We start from the raw sequence: 20,466 nt of genomic DNA on the forward strand, positions 1-20,466 counted from the left end.
TGTAGATGCCAAGCTTGAAAATTTCAGAAAAACCTACCACTCCAGGGTGGAGGCTGGAAGGGGCTAAGAACCAGTGGATGGGCAAAACTCACTGGACCCTCACCCTGCTCCCTCAGCTCTGTGGGTAAGTAGGCCACAAAGCCACAGGTTCTGGTGAAGATGGGAAGCCCAGAGGCAAAGCCACAGTGCCCAGTTTGGGGAGATACTCCACCCACTTTTGGAAATGAAGTCTGAAAGAAGCCCAAGAATCAGGTGTCTCACTGTTTCCCCATTAACAAGGGATCACCCTACTACACCTTCCCCAGTCTCCAAGCTGCCCCAAAGCTGGGACAAAAATAATGCAGGGAAACCAGGACTGGGGGGACAAAAGAAAAATACAGCCAACTCATTGTCCATTTCTTTATTTTCCTTCAGATTCTAAGACTTCCTCATGACACAATGTATAGCCATTGATTCCAGCCTCTGTTCATTGGAACTTCTATTCCGGTTTGGTGGTCAACTTTTTACATTTATTATCAAAGATTTAGAGTCACAATAAATACAAGTGACAACCTCTCCACCCACCCCCCAAAACCCCACTTTCCAAATACCCTGCACTAGTGTAACTGTCTATTACACTTTCATTGTTAAGTATTATAAAACTTCAGCTGTCCTTTAAAAAAAAAAGCTCAGTCCGAATTTTTTAGGCAACCATCATGTGCAGCATAGCTCAGCATCAAATAAAAACCCTATGGTGGAGCAGCAACAACTGTCTTTTTCATGATCTACACCCCTGTGACGAGAATGTTTAAATTATATAGAAAATCCCTCCCCATGACTGTCCACAGGAAAATGACATGTAGGACACAGGAGCCGCAACACAGCAGGGCTGTACTCAGTTGCCTTTCATTCCCTCTGCGCTGGGGCCAAGCCTTGCTTCATGAAGGTCTCAGGGTACAGACAGGACCAGAGGCTACCCCTGGAAGGAGGGCAACTGTCGGCCTTGTCAAAGGTGTGGGTCCCAACATCACGGTTGGGATACTAGGAACCAGGGCCCCATGACATGGGCAGGATGGCCAGAGCAATGGGTGGCTCCAAGTGGACACACAGGTATCTATGTGCACATGCATGTATACACATATGGCCATTTCAAATATGCAAACCTTCATCCTTCCAGAGGTGGCCAGCATCTTGAACAGTTTCCCAGTTGCCATTGGGAGTTCATGTCACAGATAACTCGGGACCTTTATCGTTTGGGACGGAGGGCTCCCAAATTCTCACTGCTCCTAGGAACCAGGTCCTCTTGGTCTGAGGCCCCAGGGGCCAGGGAGAGACCAGAACCCCAGCACTGTGGCCAATTTTGAGGGATGAGCTTTGCTGCTGGGAAAACACCCTTAACATTAATATCCTTTCTGAGTATGTCCAAACCCCACATGCAGAGAGATTTAATATGCCTTTCCTGTAACATCGTAAGTCTCATCAAAGAACTTATTTGGGTCTTATCAGAGAAGTTATACCACAAAGGGAGAAACTAAAAAAAAGGGGGGGGGGGAGTAGGAGTTTTGATACAGTAGAAATGAACAAAAGATTAAGGCATCTCACGTTCTTGTCCCCTTTAAAAAAAAGTTACATGTCACAGTAAGTGGCCCCTGATGGGATTATTCCCAGGGACCCTGGGCTGGAGGAGGCAGAGCCAGGGCTTGTAGCCCTATCCTCCACCAGTGGTGGTCGGATTTGTACTGAATTCATGAGGCTCCCTTAATAGCTCAGAGGCTGGTAGAAGTCCAGCCAGGCAAGGTGAGCAGAGGTGGTTCCTGAGCACAGTGATGAGCGAGGTTCTAATGGGCTGGGGTTGAGGCCCAACCTGTGCAGCACAGCTCAACTCAGGCCCTTGAGTCACAGACCCATTCAACTCCAGCTGGGGTGTGACAATCCTGGCACACCCCTCCAGTGCAGAGGTGACTCTCGCCTGGATGCCTGATCCCAAGTTACTGCATAGAACTGAGGTCTGTTTGCCCACGTAAGAGGCCAGACCAGGTGCTCCTTCTTGAAGGATTTGGAAAACCTGGCCCATGTCATTGAACAGAGAGGGCTAACAGCTCAGGGTAGTATAAGACAAGTATTTATTTGCCAGGCACACAGAAAAATGTGAGGAATAGAAATGCTTGCATACTCTTAATTTTTTGGTGTAAAAACACCTCCCCCCCCCAATGTCAATATCCCTCCTATCCCCCAAATCCCTGGATCTTGGAATGAAAGCCACTCTTCCCCACCCTCCCCTCCTTCAGCCCATGTAAGTTATGCACTCAAAACAAAAATCAATGAGCAATATAGGGTTTTACACAACAAAAAATTAGAATGTTGCAAAACTAAGTCTTCTACCGCAGGTCAAAATGTTGCTAAACATGGATATTCACACAACATGAGGGGGTTAAATGAGCCTTTATTAGAATGTTGTAGCAGTGTGTTTTGAAGGCGGCGGCCCTACAAAATAAGGATTTTAAATTAAGTCCCTAACTGCATGGATAGGAAAACTAGGGCTGGGGCTGAAGTGGGGAGCAGTGTACCCCATCTCCACATCGACACACGTGTGTGCATGCACACAGGACACCCTTGCACCTGCACAGAGACAGCCCCGTGCACAGCACACTTACGACGGCTTCTGTCTATCCTCATGGAACTGATTTTTAAAGAGTGGGAGAAACCAAAATGAAACTAAGAGCAGACCTGATCCTTTGAAAGACATTTCTGTAGACTCGAAAGAGGGATTAAAAAAAAAAAAAAAGTCTGAAGGCGAACCCTGGCAGCATGGCCCTGCTTTAAGGAAAGGTTCTAAACTAGACCCAAACAGAAACCCTGACATCTTGGAGGGGCAGGGGCACCTCCCCACCAGACACACCTGACAGGAGCATAGGCCAGGGTACCTTAGGATGTTGTCCATCAAAATAAGTAGGAAAAGAAAAATTTAATAAAATAAAACCACAACAACAACAAAAAACACAATAGCCTGCCCCTCTAATTTCCCACTCAGGCTCCAGATGTTGCTGCCAATTCTCTCCTCCCTCCACTGGCGGTACGCGGCTTCCGGGATTCCAGGCTCTCTGTCTGGGTCAGGGTTGCATTTGTTCTTCTGCTAAGTGTGGGAGGTCCGGGGTCTCCGGGATGAGCAGCAGCAGAGGCCTTCTGCTAGACTGAGAGCTGGGCAGTCAGTGGCCCACCCTCTGGGGTGTGGGGGCCGTGCTCGGCAGGGACCCCTGGGTCTGCACGGTTTACTTTAAACTCCATCATCATGAGGTGATTAAAAAAAAAAAAAATCTGTCAACCTAGAGATTGCCATGAAGGAAGGCAGTCAAAGACTTGGAGGGCTAAGATGGGGAGAAGCAAAAACAAAACAGAACGCTCCGCTCGACTTCAGAAGCCCCGGGCGCCGGTCTCGCCGAGCGTGTCACAGTGTCCAGGGTGAGCCGTCCATGCACCCTGCTGGGCTTGGGGGGATTGGGGGGAGAGGGGGGCTGAAAGGAAGGGCCGGAAGCAGAACCAGCCCCCGAGGTCCACTTTTCTGCTGGTGTTGGGCAAACTAAAGGCAAAGAAAGGAAAAAAGCCCAAGGGAAAGGTCCCCCAGTGATATTCCTCGTCCACCTGTGAAGCAGCCCCTCAGCTGCGACGAGATTTTGCAGCCAAGAATGGAGCCCTTGCTTCTGCAGCATGGCCGGCGCTCGCTCACTCATTCTCTCGGGGAGCATGATGTCTTCCCGAGTGGAGGGTGGCAGGGCCAGGTGGGAGGGAGGAGGGAGCCTGTTCTCCACCGGGCCCGGCTCGCACTATTTCCACGTGGCTGACTGGGGGATGGAGCGTGGCGGGATCATGTCCAGGAGGTACTCCCGCTGGCGGTCCACAGCTGAGGAGGTCTTGTGCACTGCCAAGCTCGGGCTGACAAACGCAAGGGCCCCACCTGCAAAAGAACAGAGTGACAGTTTTAATGGTGTGGTAATAATCTCATGACATTAAAGGGAACACGGAATGGTGAAAAGAGCAGGATACCTCTGTAGGGCACTCAGTTACACACAAGTGACACACCAGTGGAGACGCAGAATAGGGGAAAAGCCCCGAAATACAGCATTTGTTCTCTTGGGGTAGAAACACCGTTATATTTGTTTTGTATTCTCGAAATTTCCACAATGAACAAGCATCTCTTTTACAACTGAAAAATGAAGAAATGACCCCCAATCTCCCAACACAAATAGGTTTTTGGCTGGCCTGGGGGTAAAGACTGCCCCATTCCATTCCCCCTATCACTGTGTTACCCCAAGAGTGCTTTTGGTGGAGGTTAATGTACTTTGTGGAACAAGTGTTTTGAGGTCAAATGCAATTGGGAAACCTCTATACATTCTAAAGAGAAACATGACTGAGTCCTGCCAAGAAACCAAGGGTTAACTAGGAATGCTGGGAGAACTCTTTTGGGAAATGCTGTTTTTAAAAGTATTACACACTTACCTCTAGTCCTACTGCTGAACACAGCAACTATTTATTCCTTCATATTCCCTTTCAAATATTACCTTAAATATGCAGTTTTACATGGCTCCTACCACTGTGTACACATGCACACACCTGCATTGGACTTTTCCCACTGATTTCATATACTTTCAAAATTTTCCACAAAAGGAATTTCCAAACTGCTCTGAGTTCTTAGCTGCATCTTAAACATGACACACAAAAATATCTCTGCCCGCTTTATGTTTACAAATGCTCTCTCTCTGCTCTACAGAATAGGTTCTTCGGCAATCAGACCAATGTCCTCCCTTTCCTGAGCTACATCCTGTGGAAGTCTGATATTTGGCTGTATTTCTAACTCTATGGTCAGCTGCATGCACAGCAGACTCCGGTGTTTTGTTTGCAGACAGCCTGGCTTTCCCAGTTCTGCCTAGGGAGACAGATCTCATGATGGTGCCTCCTCTTTTGACAGGGACGCAGCGAGCTCAGGTGGGGGGCAGGGCACTCACTCCCACAGTGAAAGCACTCACCTGTCTCTCTCAGCCCTCTGTGTCTTTTTCACTTTCCTGTTTTTAATGGAAATATTTAACTGCCACCTTAATGACAGCACATAAATAAAAAATGGGGCAAGTGGTGTGGGGGATGACCCAAGGATGATGGGGGCTGTGGCAGACTAGGGAATGCTCACCTAAGTGTATCCCTCCTCCCTTGAGTTGTTTCTCAAATGTGGTCTCCTCAAGAGTCCTCTGATGCCCACCGTGGTCTTGCCCCTGCTCCAGGGATTTCCCTCCTCCTCCCCCAATGTTTTTGGGGTTTTTTTTGAGTTTTTTCTTTCTTTCTTTTTTTTTTTTTTTTGGAGTTTTTAATTTATTTTAGAGAGCGACAGACAGAACATGAGCAGGGGAGGGGCAGAGAGAGGGGGAGGCACAGAATCCAAAGCAGGCCTCCAGGCTCCGAGCTGTCAGCACAGAACCTGGTGCAGGGTTCGAACCCATGAACCGTGAGATCATGACCTATGCCGAAGTCAACACTTAACTGACTGAGCCCACCAAGGCGCCCTACCACATTCTCATTCTAGCTTGCAACTTTGCACCACCTGACCTGTCCAAGCCAGAGGGTGGGAAGAGTGAACCACAGAGCAGGGAATGAAGAATGCTGCCTGGCTCAACAATAAATTAATTACTGCACCAGAGAAGGTAAAACATAACAGCAAAAGCAGGCATTCCCTACGGCAGGAAGGTGGGGGAGTGGGGAGGAGGCACGGCGCCCAGAGTTGGCAAGATTGAGTGTTTGTGCTGACAGATGCCCACTGGCTGGATGGTGTGTGCGTGTGTGTGTGAGACACACTACCTAAACTGGGTCTGCTCCACGTTTTGGGTCAAGAGCTAGAGTCTGGGTATAGAGTGAGCAAACAAGGGCAATTAGTTATCTACCCAGGGCTACCAGCTGTTCAGGGCATCTTATTTAGTGAACAGAGATTAAGATGAAGAGTCAGAAGCAGGTGTTCTCAGGGGACAGGTCTGGGGTCTCAGGGCTCTTTCTATCATTTCTGTTCACCTGTATGTGTGCATGTTTTTCTTTTCTTTTCTTTTTGAGGTTTATTTCCTTTGAGAGAGGCGAGCACAAGCTGGGGAAGGGGAGAGACAGAGGGAGAGAGAGGATCCTGAGCAGTCTCGGAACTGCCAGCATGGAGCCTAAAGCAGGGCTTGAATGCACGAACTGTGAGATCATGACTTGAGCCAAGATCAAGAATTGGATGCTTAACCAACTGAGCCACCCAGGTGCCCCTGTGGACCTCATCATGACAAGGTCCCCACTCTAAGCCCTGTGGGGGCCACCCACCTGTACTCAGGGGTGCCTTCTTCCAGTTGGTGGTGGCATTGCCCTTGCCGGTGCTCACAGCTCTCTCGGAATGTCTGCCGGTCCTGCTGACAAGGGCTGTGGCCGAGGCTGCATTCTGCAGTTTGGGTGACTGGCTGAATGTGTGCAGGACACCTCGGGGCGTTGTGGCTGAGCCCCGGGACAGCTGGCTGGAGGCCTACAGCAGAGAGAAGGTATGATGGCTCATGTGGGGAAGGGGATGACAGAGGGCAAGACGCTCAGCGCAGCCTCTCCGTGCTCTGGCCGACCTCTTCCCACCCACACAGGGTCCCTAAAGTCCAAAATCAGGAGACCAGGTAAGTTACACCGGGGGAGAGGGGAAGGAGGCAGGGAGAGACAGACAGACGCAGGCAGCGTGACAGTCGGCGACTGACGTGGTCACGGTCTGGGGCGTGAGGGCTGGTTGGTGGCGCGGTGCAGGGGCTCCCGGCACCGCAGTTCTGACCTGTAGCACAGCCCCGTTACTCCAGTCGCGGGCCTCTCCTGAGCGGAACGCCAACTTACGCCGGGGTTTTATGACCTACACAAACGGGGGGGAGGGGGGGGGTTGAAACCGAGGTCAGCACCATCCACAGGCCGGCCTAGGGTGACCTAGAGTGACCAAAGGGCAGCAGCTGTGGCCGCATGAGGCCCAGTCCCCATGGGACAGGCTGTTTCCCGAGGGCAGCACAGCCACCCACTACACAGGGATCTTGAGAAGATGTATTTATTAGTGAATTACAAATGACTTCCAAGGACACAAAAAGTTGCCAACGGGGTGCTTTGGGTCTATAAGGGGTGGGAAAGCAAAGCATTAAAAAAAAAAAAGCAGCCAAAAAACTTGATTTCAAACTTGCTTCGCTCCTTAATTTAGCTAGAACATTTCTTCCAAATGCCCCTTTTGCATCTCAATGTGGCTTTCAGAAAAGTCGTTTTAGACAAGAAGTACTTGTCAGCTGGAACACTGCAAGTGAAAGCTACAAAATCTAAAGAAACTGCAAATTAGTATTTTCACCACCAAAGGCCACCATTAAATGCAATTTAGACACACAGTTAACAACCAGGCAGATGACTGCCCAGTGTGAGACAGAATGTCGGAACATCTTGCTTGCTAGCAACAACTCCCAGCCAAGGGAACAAGGCCCCTCTCCTAGAGGCAAGGCCGCCCAGCCCATGATCCCAGGCCTCAGGGCCGCAGCTCTGGCTCCCTAAGGACTCTCACCTGCTTTAGTGCGGGGTGTGGGGCAGTGGCAGGCTCAGCCTTGGCCTGTGCGGGGGCGGCACCCTGCTGTAGGAGGCGCTGCTCGATCTCCTGCTCCTGCTGCAGTGCCTTCACAAAGGCAGCCTTCAGCCGGCTCGTGTGCTCTACCTTGAGTGCCTTCTTCTGGTTGGATGCCATGCAGTTCTCACACATAATGGCACCACCTTTCTCCTCCCGCCAGCGGCACGTGAAGTCCGTCTTGCACTGCGCACACATGTAGGGCTCCCGGGACAGAACAACAGCGGCTGACATCCTGCCTGCTGCAGGGAGAGACAGGTGGGTTCACGTCAGAGGAACAGGATGCCAGAGTCAGAGCCCCTACCATCCCAGGGCAGAATGAGGACACATGACAGATCTAGAGCAGTGCCCTGGGCTGCATGGCCCAGCTGGCATCAGGAACCAAAATCCCAAGTCGACAATGTCTGTTTGGCACACACATACCGGGTTGCTGTGTGTGGACACTAGGTCAGCCCTGGGGAAGGTTTGCCAATAGAAGGGAATTTGAGAAGCTTTGGAAAATGCCATGGACCAGGTACACTGGGTATCAATTCTCAAGAACATCAATGCTCTCAGATTGGCTCCTCCCAGTTGCCTTTCCCACCCTCAGTGCAACATTAAATTTCAGGGATGGAGGTTTTTCCAACCCTCCCACACCTCATCAGTGAAAAGGAAATGGTAACCCTCTCCAGGTCCCACCTCGCTGTGATGGGCAAGTCAAATAAGGACCAATCATCCAGCAAGTACTCATGCTGACAAGTATCCTACCCAGTGTCTTGTGCATATACAAAGGTGTTCAATTCTCACAATAACCTCCTAACAGGGCACCCTAGTCCACTAAAGGTTTTTCTGAGGAGAAAACCGAGGCTGAGGAGATGAAGTGACTTGCAGAGTCACACACCAGTCAGCAGCAGGGCCAGGACTCATACCTGCTGCCCAGCTGAGAGCACACAACTGCTCTGGGTCCTTGGCCCCCTTTTCTGAGATGGGAATGTGGCATCCCCTCGGTTGGCCATAGGAAGGGTGACTGGGGAAAGCCAGGTAAAGTGCATGCTCAGGCATGAAATCAAAATTATTTTTGCCATCCAAAGTGAAGGGGTACTTTTGGCATTTTACAACTATCTTTTTGTGTCTAGTACTCAAGGGCTTAACTTCCTTTTAACATCAGAGACCATGCTGCTGAGAGACCCTTGGCCTGCCCAAACTGCCCCAAATGCTGAGGGGCTGTGCAGGATCAGACTGGGGAAGCCCCTCACCCCACAGAGCAGATGAGATGTCACCAGATCCAGCCACCCAGGGTCTACTTCAGGCCCCCAGCCCCAGGCCCTCACCTGCAGCTAACATGCTCTGGTGAAAAGAGCACATCCCCTTCCAAACATCCAAGCCTGGAGGACAAGGTACCTTCTCCTAGGCAGCTGTGGTGGGCATGAATGGCACCAGAGTGGAGACGCCGGTATGAGGCTGCACACAGCCAACCAGACGGAGGCTCTGTGAGGTATCAGGAGACACCTCAAATAGGGCTCAGAGCTTCCTCCCACACTTAGGACCAGTTTGGGGCAATACAAGAGGGATACTGAATCCTGATGAGAGAACAGGTAGAGAAAAGGCTGATCTGGGAGAGGAGGTCCCCAGGGCAGATGGCTGCAGATGGACGGGCATTGTGTCCTGACTTGGGTCTGCCACCCACCCATCCTGCACTGGCCTCGCAGCAGCTCTTTTGCCAATAACACTCCATCATAAAGACATCAAAGGGATCCAAACACATCCAAGCCATATGACAGCTCATACCTTTCCCTGCTGAGCCTGGCTCTGGGGCCCCTTGACAAGTAGAGTCTACCACCCCCATTTTACAGAAGCCAATGTTGGTTGGGCCTTTGTGGTCTCCTACTCTCAACCTGACTCATGGTCAATCCTTGATATGGCCCTGTGGTTGGGGACTGTTTTAAGAGCAATGGGGTTGGGTAGGTGGGTGGGGTGTAGTAAGGAGGCTACAAGTAAATCTGAGGTGGCCGGCTGGGTGTTCTCTGCCCTGGGTCTGGTCCTGCCTACATATGGAGGACTCTGCCTCTCAAAGGCACTGAATACAACACCTGAGGAGGAAATTCTGTGATATGCTGACTAATGAGGGAGAAGAAAGCACTCCCACCAACACCCTGACAGCAAGCAGGCACTACGGGGGTCACAGCTCCCTGTTATACACACCTGCCTCCCTCCCTCTCTGCAGAAGCAAGCAGGCAGAAGGTGCTTTTCCTCTGTACGGGCCCCAATTACGGTCGCCCCAGAGTCTGTGCCCTGGGAGCAGTCGGCATGTACTAAGGGACAATTCAAGGTATGTGGTCTAAAGCCTACTGAGCCCTCCCTTGCCCTGGACTGGTTATGGCTCCACCTTCTCCTCAGCTCTGAGCATTTGCTGAGATCACATAGGGAGAGGATTCAGGCTGGCTGCCCAAATAAAGTCACCACAAATCAATCTCAGAACAAGAACATCTTCACATCAGCATCTGGTAGAGGCCTCCCAAGGGCCAATATCTGGTTTCCCACCTCCATTTCCAGTGTTACTTTTGATCACTAACTGATATATGCCCTTTTATCCCTAAAACCTAACATGCAAGTGGTGCTTTCCAAACTGTTTCCAAGGAGGATGTTCAAGGGAATCTGGCCCAGACATAGGTGTCCCTCTCCCACCTTGGGGGCTCAGAGCACTCAAGGCTCTGGAAAGTTCTAGCCTGAGAGCCCTATCTGGAAGCAAAGCCTGTCAACTTCCTGCAGACATTTCTCCTCACCCTCTTCTGCCTGCCCCAACGTCACAGAGCTGTTGGGGAATGATTCTCACCCCCCTCAGACCATGTGTGCAGGGCCTCAGGCTTCCTCAGGGCCCAGCTCTCAGAGGCAGCCTCAACAAGAGAAGAAAGGTGACTGTCATGTGTTTAAGAAGTTATCTAAGGTGACAAATGGTGGCTTCATTTATTGTGGTGAACACTGATTAATGCATAAAACTATTAAATCACTATAATGTACCCTGAAACTAATGTAACATTGTATGTCAAGTATACTTCAAAAATAAGTATTTTTAAAAATGCAAGAACTAAAACAAGCAAAAAAGTAATCTAAGCCTCGCAGCAAGCAGAACTGATATTCTAACACGTGCTGTGCATTCAAAACAACCTACGTAAGAGAAACTTCAGTGGCAAGAGATGAAAATGGCCCCAAAGCCCACTCACCTTGCGTCTCCAGCAGGTTCTGCACCACTTCCTCCAGGCCGACCAAGTAGATGAATTCGTTATTGGCAGCGCTGGGCAGGAAGTTCATCTCTGGGGCAGGGGGCTTGGGAGGGGGGATTTCAAGCAGCGTCTTCTCTAGCTGTTTGCGCAGCGCAAGCTTGGCAGCTGCCTGACGACTGGCTGGAGAATCCGCAGAGGTGACCACAGAGGCCACGCTGGTGGGGGTGGAGTTCGCCTGAGCAGAGGTGACTGTTGTCCCTTTCAGCGATGCTGGGGAAGGCTTTTGGGAGATAACAACCTGGTCAGTGTGCTGGGGGTGCCTGACCCCTCTTTAAGACAATAACTCTGAGCTTCCTGACATCAGCAAGCAACAGGCAAAGTAGCGTTAAACTCATCACTCTATGAGATTGACCAATCCTGTAAACATACTTGAGGTTTAGCTGATATCCAATAAACTACATGCATTTAAAGTCTGTAATTTGCTGTGTTTTGCCATGAGGACACCCATGAAACCAAAACCATGACTAGGGCAGTGGGCACTCCCACTCAGGCAACACAGTCACTGTCCTGTCACTATGGCCTAGCGGCCCTCCTCCCAGCACAGGGCTAGGTGACCTCCTTCATTACAGCAGTACGGCAGTGGATCACTAGAACACTGGTGGCATTTCCTTCATGAGCATCTTTGTGTGTGCTTATCTGGAGACTAATGTTTTACTCAGCTCATGTATCCTCACTGGGGTTTCAGGGGAGACCGGCTTCTGGACCAATCCCTGCCCCTTCCCCCTCTTGATCTTTGGTGCTCCTGCACTACTTTTCTTGCCTTCATCTGGATCCCAGTGGCCAATGCTCCGTTTTCTCCTTGCTCTAGTTCACCCAGCCCCCAACCTTGTCGAGCGCTTTCCTCAAAACTGAGTTGACCTCATTAGTGCCCTTCTGGAAATCTAAGGAAAGCAGCATACACCACCCCCAGGAAAATAGACATACCCAACAACTTGCACACAACACATCACAGGACCCAGGGAGCCTACGATGCTATCCCAGGACCACTCTCACAGAGTTGAGCAAGCCTCCCAACAGAGAGGAAGCCAGCCATCATAGCACACTGGCCTGGCCTGACTTCAGAGAAGGCAGGGATGCTGCCCAGAGCTCTGTTGGCCGGGGTCTTATTTGAGGGAGGCAGACAAAGATGCACCACACCATAGGAGGAAGAGAAGCTAACACACCCATCAGCAAAAGCCGCTGTAGACCCAGTAATTTATCTGTCAATAAAGCTCTTGCTTCCAGCCTGCCCACCCACCCTGATCCCATCTTCTTGGCTCTGCTGGGTGGAAACAGACCCACCCCATCTCAGAGGCTCTGTACAAGAGGTGAACGGACTCACGGCTAAGAATAGATGTGCCGGTGCTGTGAGGACATTTGTAGACATGCTCCCCTCATGTGCTCATGCTGACAGGGAGGAGGGTGGGGAAGGCTATGGTGCCCCGCATCTATCTCCAGGCCTATCAGATTCTTCACCTGGCCTCATCCATCCCCCAAAACATGCTGAGTCCCACACGCAACCTGAATCTTCCCCCCACCACTCAGCTCTGCACCTCTCCCCCTCTCAATAGCTACCCACCTCTGCTAGACCACAGTTCTGAACACAGGACTCCTGCTCGTGACTTTCATACTGTGACAGGTCCCAAGGAGCTCTAGTCTAAACCTCCATGGGGTATACAAGGCCTTGCCTGGTTCTGAGTGGGCAGGCCACACCATACCACTCCAGTGACAAGACTATGCCCCAGGACTGTGGGCCCTTGATGTGTTGGGTCTGTAGGGCATGTGCCCCACCCTGACTCAGCATAGCCCTCACCTGTGGGATGTTGACGAGCAGACTGGTGTTGGGGACATTGGCGACACGGATGAGGCCCTGCTGGATGATCCTCTGTCCCTGAATTTGCACACTGGGCACAGAGGCCCGAGGGGCCAGGAGGAGCGGTGGCGGCCCCGTGCTGGAATGTTGTCTGATGTTGTGGATTTGCTGTGGGGTGGGATAGGGGATAAGATGGTAAGAGGGACGATGGAGGGAGGGAAGATTTGGGCCCCAGAGCCCCCAACCTGATGACTGGGAAGGGTTGTTCTTGTGAGGTGGTTGGTTGTTTGGAGCTGCTTGGACACTCTTGCATCCTAAAAGCACGCCCTGCTCACCTGAGCCCCCCTGACGAGTGGGGGCATGACGACCTGTGAGCTCGCCTGTGGCCCCAGCTTGGAGGACACCTGCTGTCCGCCGCGGACCAGGGGTGGTGGGATGACACTGCCAGGCATTCTTGTCGAAGAGGTCTGTCAACGACACCGAATCCCAGGTTTTACATGGCTTTTTTTTTTTTTTTAAACAAACAGGTTTGCTGTTTTGTAAAAGTACACACTTGTTTTAAAAGGCAGGGGGGAAGCACTAAAATGTCTATTCTAGGCACAAGAAAACAAGGAACATGGACTCTGACAAGAGCTGTGCAGACTGGGCTCACTCAAAAGTGAATTGCACCAACAAGGTAGCATATTTTCACACACAGCAGGTGTCCAGCCAACCCAGGCTGGGTGTCACTTGCATGCTGGTCTGAGCTGGGGGCTCAGGCCTGTTTGAGGGAAGGTGGGCCCCTGTCTAGACCTGGATCTCATGTCTGAGAGTAGGAGCTCTACCCATCTCATCCTATGGACAGAGGAGGTCCTGCTGCATCCCACAACCACCCTTGGGAGTGTCAAAATGAAAGGAGCCTGCTCTGCCTAAATCTTGGTTCTTCTCCAGTTTTGCTAGGAGTCCTCCTAGCAGTGACTATTCATGATGTCAACAGTGGCCTAAGTTTGGGCCTCACTCAAATCTAATCAGAAGGAATGGGCAGCCTTTCACAGGAACTGGATCAGGACTGCCCAGGATCACAGAGGGAACACTGACCTGAAGGGATGGCTTGCCAGAAGGAATGTTCTGGGTGCCCCGCACAAGCGGGGGAGGGGTGGTCACGGCACTCCCAGCAGAGCCTGTGGGCTGCAAGAGAGCAGGACATGTGAGAGATGAGGGAGTCGTCAGTCCTGCTCCCCTCACACATAATCCAGACAGAGGAAAATTGGTTTTCTTCCTCTTCCAAAAGCATCAGTCTCTCAAACGTTCTGCTTCCAGTCTGTTTACGTCTGTAGCAGGAACTGACATGTCTGAAATGGGCAGGGGAGAGATGTTCCAGCCCCCCTCACCCCTGGGGACGCTTGGCATCTTTTGTGGTTCAAGAGCAGGTTCTGCCTTCCTGGGGATATAAGGGCTGGCAGTGGTGACTGAGCCAAAGGGCCCCAGGCCTGGATAGACTAATCCCAACCTTGGTGAGAAAACACTGAGTCCAGGCACTTCTTAAAGTAACATATTCCACTAGAGAAGGGACAGTGACAGACTTGGTTCACTTCATCGAGTCTTAAACAGCTGACAAGAAAACAAGTAATAAGCAGGGCTCTGTCCACTGGGAGATTAACAGATGTCAGGCCACGTCCACTAATTGACTATGTACAAGTGGGAGCTCAACCAAAGCCTTAAGTCAGACCAATGAGTATCCTCCTGTCCTGTTCCCTTAAGAAGACATATGTTCCACATACTGTCAGCTCATAACGCCCAAGACACATTTACTTTCTAGCTTACTGATAAAGTGGTTGAAGTAAATAGAAGGGTAGCTTAAAAAAAACCCAAGAATACAAACTTGACCTTGGCCTACACAGTAAGCTGCATTAAGAAGCAGCATAAGGATGGGGAACCTGGGTGGCTCAGTCAGTTAAACGTCCGACTTCAGCTCGGGTCATGATCTCCCAAGTTTGTGAGTTCAAGCCCCATGTCGGGCTCTGTGCTGACAGCTCAGAAACTGGAGCCTGCTTCCAATTCTGTGTCTCTGTCTCTCTCTGCCCCTCCCTGACTCACGCTGTATCTCTCTCTGCTTCAAAAATTAATAAACATTAAAAAAAATTTTTTAAGAGGCAGCATAAGGAGCCTCAGACCCCAGGGGAGATAGCAAGAGCAGAAGCCCTAGGACCGAAACTCTGGGGCCTGGGCAGCACTTGGCATGCCCCTGTAGCATTAGGGAATCTGTCCACAAAACCATGGTAGCCACTGATGCCCAGCATGGCCATCCACAGGGCAGCAGGCCTCTCTGTAAATGGGCTTGTGACAGTTCTCAATCCAGAAATGTTCTTCTAACAACTTCAAAGACATCTGTTTTCTTAAGGCTTATAATCTATAAGGAGTAAGTTTTACATACTCAGATTGAGAATATTCTAGACCAAAATGCACTCTAATATCCTTTTACTCTGACATCGTTTTCGCTAAATCCAAAATTCAAACTTGAGACTGCAAATTTCCACTTCAGATCTTGACCCTCACACCCCTGAGGAAACCTGTTCACCCATGACCAGCCGCTCCAGCTCCTGGTACTGAGGTGGGCCAAGGTAATGATTGTGAACTTCTGCCCCCTGTTCTAAATGGCTCTTGTTGGCCTTGAGGAGAGAACAGATGCACACACACCTTCTGGGTGGTGGTTTCCTTTTGTATTTGACTCTGCCGCAACTTTTTTAATAAAACAAGTTTTGCTTCTTCTAATCTTAACTCTTCTTTCAGTTGCTTAATCATCCTTTCTCGTTCTTCAGGACTGCTTTTCTGTAAGGGCAAGAGAACAAGGGTTGAGGGGGAGGGCCACAGCCAGGGAGCACAAGCCCCATGTCACCAGGTCCGTTTCAGGGTGTTGTCAGGCAGGGTCATCCCCCAATACAGGGACAAGCTCACCATGAGGGCCTCAGTACTGGTCTCCTTCAAGGCCTCCTTCGTCAGCCCGTTCACCCTTGGGCTTGCAGGCTGCTCATTGTCGGAGAGCACGATCACATCAGGAGAGGGGGCTCTCCTCTCAGACTTCATGTCACTGTGAAGCAGGGATAGCAGGTTGTTACCAGATTGCCTGGACACTGCCAGACACCGTTCCCCAGAGCCCAGAACCTATACACCACAGATGCACAAATTTAGTCACAGCATAGAGGTGGAGAGCATGGCTGTCCTGCTCACCTTCCCAAGTCTCTTCTCCTTGGGTGTCCTCCCTACCGTACACCCAAAGTGACTTCTCTCACTGCACCCACCATAAGGCACCCAAGCCCACAGCTAGGCCTCTAGCTAGGACCATTCTTGGTTGCCCACCTCTGTGTACCCAGAGCCAAGGACAAGCTGGTGTGTTCAAGGGTGATACGGCCATTTTGGAAAACACCAAAGCTTCCTTCTCTACCATGTGGTTCAGTGTTGGATAAAAACACTCAGCCCTTGATCCTGGGGCTGAGGCAGGGTCTTGGCCTATTGTTGGGGCTCCTGTGTGTTGGTGTGACAGTGTCTAAGCCTCTACTGTGTCGCAGAGTCCACACACAAGGTCCCAGAGACAGTGCTTGCCCCCCACCAAGCATCTCCGTTTTGGCCAAATGTGAACTTTCCCTTAAAACCTGGCCTCCACTTGTGATGAAAAGGATCTGATCCTTCCTTTCGTCAGTGGGAAAACCAGTGGAGGACCAAACACACCCACTAGGTGGCACTGTGACCCAGAGAACAAACTGATGAAGTTAATTGGGAAGAAGAGCTCTAAATTGTCCCACTCCTCCTACCAGACCCCCAAGGAGAGACAGAGTTATAGAAGGAGAATTAGTACTTTAATAGCCCAATGAGCTGCCTTTTTCATTCCTGGAATGAGCTGTCTTTAGGGATGGACGGGCTCAGAGGACCAAATCCCGAGGGTTCATGTCTACCTCTGGACCCTTATCCCCATCCCCTAGAGTTCTCCCCCTGTTCCTCCTAAAGGGTCACATGGTGGTTACACCTCAATACTCCTAACCTTGATCGGATTTAACCAGTGTAGCTGTTGACTGAACTCTCACAAGAGATCAGGGGAGTGGACTAAAAGGTGCTATTTCAAGGTATACAGTCTCCTCATTGGGGTTATCAACCCACACTCTCAAGTCCAGAAACTGGTTGGCTGTTTATAAAGTAACTCAGAACATCACATTGGACCTCACCAAACCAAAGACCAATGCAATTTGGGAACCACCACTCATCTGTGTGTCTGCGGACTCCCCAATCTGCCCAAGATCAACTCTCAAGGTGACCTCGGGACTCCAATTCCATTTTCTCTGGATGCATCCACAGATATTGAGGGGCAGTGCAAGGCCCTAGCATAGGAGCTGTGGCCACTGGTCCCAGCTCAGGTGGGCTCCCAGGTGCCTTTGTGCAGACAGAGCAGCAACCCAGACAGAACCATGTTCAGAGTTGCAGACTGCAGGCACTTCTTCCAGAGCAAGAGTGCACAGAGATCATGGCAATCACTTTTTATCATCTTATTGCGGGCATGCAGTTTTCTAAAGGTGAGAGGTCCAATAAAACTCAAATTTGCCTAAGGGAAGAGGGCAGGGTGAGGGACCAAGACCATCTGGAGGCTGAAGCTCCCTGAGATGGCCACTCTGACCACAGCACTCCCAGGTCTCATACTGGCCTGAGACTAATCAATAACTCATCCAAGAGATGACGTCACCCCACCCCCATCAATGATCACTCAGCATCCCAGCAGCCAGCAGGGAGTGAACTTCCTGTATGCTAATCATCCACCAAAAAGTCATGTGACAAAGGCATTTCCCTCCTTGGTCATGTGACCCTTTTAGCTGTGCCTTCCAACATGAAAACCATGGCAACAGCCAGTTCTAACCGGTTCGTGACACGCAGCCTTCATTTTGAGAAGTGAGGTAGGGTTCAGGTGCTGTCAGAAAATGGAGGCAACCCAGCTCACCCCGGGGCTGCCCAGCTGCAGGAATTTCATATGTGGCACCAGCCCACAGGGAGCTGTTGGTGTATTACAGGGATCAGGGTTACCTCTTCCAAACACAGAGAGGCCACCAGCCCCTCTAGTTTCCAACATGGAAAACTTTGCTGAACTCAATTTTTAAAGTAAAGGTGTTTCAAAAGTCTCAGTACTTTATCAGAGTGTGCTTTTAATTCAGGAAAAAGAACACCCCTTTGACACAGGCTGAAAATTACTATGGGCATTCTTTAAAAAAAAAAAAATTGTTTTAAATTACAAAAACATTTAGGCAGAAGAACAAAAGCAGAGGAAATCTAGCCCAACATTGCCAGGGAAATGGCATTGTGGCCAGGTACGCTGTTCTACTGCTTTTAGTCCATGGTAGCCGCCTGAGCACGAAATTTATTTGGGAGCCATATGATTTCTGGGCAAATCTAATAAGCCCATTCTGCCCATCTTGGGAGTCATGATCAAAAGAGATTTTATGTGACCTATGAAAATCCCTGAAAGCAGACCAGGCTATTATCAGCAAAAACAGTCTCACCACCTTCTCATCTAGATGTCAGCCCTGGCTAAAGAAACACAAAAGTTCTGTTACTTACTTGAATCTTCCATCAAGTTTCCTAGAGAGAAGGCAAGGATTATAATCTTATCTCAAGACAGATCCCATGTCCTCAGCACCAGGGTACCATCCCAGTAGTCAGTACAAGGTTAATATTTAGTGTCCCCCTTAGCCTGTGCCAGGGGAAGCAGTCTCATCAAGAGAACACAGAAACTGTGCTTGGCAGCTCTGACCTTTGTTATTCTCTGAACAGGCATGCCTGATGTAGGGTCTGACTGTGGGAAAGGGGACACTTCATTCATTCATCCACTCGTATTTACTGAAAACCCACCTAAGAAAGCAGATGCTATGCCAAGCAATGAGGATAAATCCCCAGATAAAAGGTAGTTTTATCCTCAGGATCCACCAGGAGGAACAGAACCCCCAGGAGGAGGAAGGGCAAGCAGGGCCCAAGAAATGGACAACCACTTGCCTAGGCTCACTGAACAGCAGGGACAGCTTCACTGGAGCTCAAAGAAATACAGTATCTTGTTACCCCAAAGACCTGCTCCATCACAGCCTACATTTCACAAGATCCCCAAGATTCTTGCACACACTAGAGAAGCTGGGGAGGACTGTAAACAAAACAAGGCCTCAGGACAACAAACTCCTCCTCAGTGCCCACTTGAAGAGACAGGTATAGTCAGCTACAACCATCCCCTACCAGAACTCTCCCCTACTCTCCTCATCTTTTGGGCCTGGCTAGGTGGGGAAAGGCAGGTAACTATTAACTGTGTTTAAGAGCTGGGTAGGGGGCTTTGCTAGACCTAGCACCAGCCTCACTCACTCTTGCAAATATTCACTTTGGCTCCACCTGACCCTCCTTCAGTTGTGTTCCTCCACTGGAGCCCATTCACACCTCCCAGGCCAAACCTATCCACTGCCTTTTCCAGCTCCCAGCCCCTATAAACCCCAGCTCCTACTCACAGATACATGGTGCTGTGGGTTCTTCCTGCCTTCACGATCAGTCCCTTCATGGAATGTCCCTCCACCAAACTCCTGAGGCCCCCTTGTGAGCCTCAATGCACACTTCAACACACATTTCAAACCATGTACCCTCTGAAAGGTCCCTGGCTGGCCCAATCCTCCAACATGCCAGCCCTGGGAGCATGATCAGCACTCCCCTAGTCCACTCATGCATGCCTGGGGAAGCCTTAGCTATGCTTGGTACTATTCATCCTGGGGGCGGAGCCCAGGACAGAATTCTGGGGTTCCACTGAAAGGCAGCACAGGCCTGAGCAGAGGCTTCCTTGCTGGTAGCCAGCTTACTCACCCTCACTCCAGCAAATTAGTCCAAGGAAAGTGACTTCACCTTTCTACTAGGTCAACTCACCATCCTACAGCCTCCCAGGGTGACAATGTTACTGTCTGACAAGCAGGTTCCCCCACTGCTAGCTGGGACTGGAAGCCATCATAGGCACAGCAGCCATGGCCCCCCAGCCCCACTTGGAGCCTGTCTCCATGAGGCCGAGGCACTTCAGCTCCCAATGAGGACCAAGATATTCCCAGGGTGACACAACACGCAAAGGGCAAGAGTGAGGGAGGGGTCCAGCCCTGATGTGACACCATGGCCCCAGCAAAGGGGGTGATGCCCCCTACCTCCACAGAGCCAGAGGGGCAGGAACCTCTCTCTCTAGTGCCACACTGGCTGGGAGTTGGGGACAGGCAACAGGGCCTCCTCCAAAGCCTGTGGCTGCACTCATGAAAGCTCACCATAAATAGGCACTATGAACCAAGCCTGCACACTGGGGACTTCCCCCACAAAGCCACCCGAGTTTCACTTGGTTCTACCTCTTGTAAGTGAAGACCCGGGGCAGGACATTTCCCTCCCTGTGCCTCCTAAAAGGACCAGGACAGGAAATTCCTGCTCTGCTGACCCTCAGGATTGCTGGTGAGGTGTGATCTCATTGCCGAGGCTCGGACACCCTATGAACCCATCAGGGAGGTTCAGGCTCCAATCTTTCCTAAACAGTAAGGAGCTGCTTGCCATGAATGCAAGCTTGGCACACAGCAGACAACTAGCCATTGAGGGTTAACACTCAAATATTCTCAAACCCAGAAAGGGCAGCAATGTGTCTGTTCTGTGAACTGCTCTGTCACAGCAGCTGGTGCAGGGTCTGGCACAGTAGGTGCTCAGGCAACGCGGCTGGTGGGCATGCCCACCTTACTCTTCCTTAGCACCTGGTTCCAGGATGAAGTCTGTGAGCTCATGAGGAATCCAGTGATGCCTGT

The 20,466-nt window shown here is 50.7% G+C and overlaps 1 protein-coding gene across 6 annotated transcripts in view; it reads right to left on the reverse strand.

The window, feature by feature from the left end:
- Nucleotides 1-385: 385 nt before the first annotated feature.
- GATAD2A (GATA zinc finger domain containing 2A) overlaps nucleotides 386-20,466 on the reverse strand; it is a 103,728-nt gene continuing 83,647 nt past the window's right edge. For 5 of the 6 annotated variants that reach the window (XM_027038475.2, XM_027038477.2, XM_027038474.2 and 2 more), the window contains exons 4-13: nucleotides 15,596-15,728; nucleotides 15,338-15,469; nucleotides 13,739-13,828; nucleotides 12,997-13,128; nucleotides 12,662-12,829; nucleotides 10,810-11,089; nucleotides 7,553-7,851; nucleotides 6,797-6,871; nucleotides 6,313-6,508; nucleotides 386-3,931 (exon numbers count right to left, since the gene is read on the reverse strand). In XM_027038475.2, coding sequence (XP_026894276.1) covers nucleotides 3,801-3,931; nucleotides 6,313-6,508; nucleotides 6,797-6,871; nucleotides 7,553-7,851; nucleotides 10,810-11,089; nucleotides 12,662-12,829; nucleotides 12,997-13,128; nucleotides 13,739-13,828; nucleotides 15,338-15,469; nucleotides 15,596-15,728 — 1,636 coding nt within the window. In that variant the 3' untranslated portion in view covers nucleotides 386-3,800. The remainder of the gene's footprint in view (nucleotides 3,932-6,312; nucleotides 6,509-6,796; nucleotides 6,872-7,552; nucleotides 7,852-10,809; nucleotides 11,090-12,661; nucleotides 12,830-12,996; nucleotides 13,129-13,738; nucleotides 13,829-15,337; nucleotides 15,470-15,595; nucleotides 15,729-20,466) is intronic. The other variant, XM_053219573.1, reaches the window with a different exon arrangement.

Source organism: Acinonyx jubatus, chromosome A2 (assembly GCF_027475565.1).
Source record: "Acinonyx jubatus isolate Ajub_Pintada_27869175 chromosome A2, VMU_Ajub_asm_v1.0, whole genome shotgun sequence".
Lineage (NCBI taxonomy): Eukaryota > Metazoa > Chordata > Mammalia > Carnivora > Felidae > Acinonyx > Acinonyx jubatus.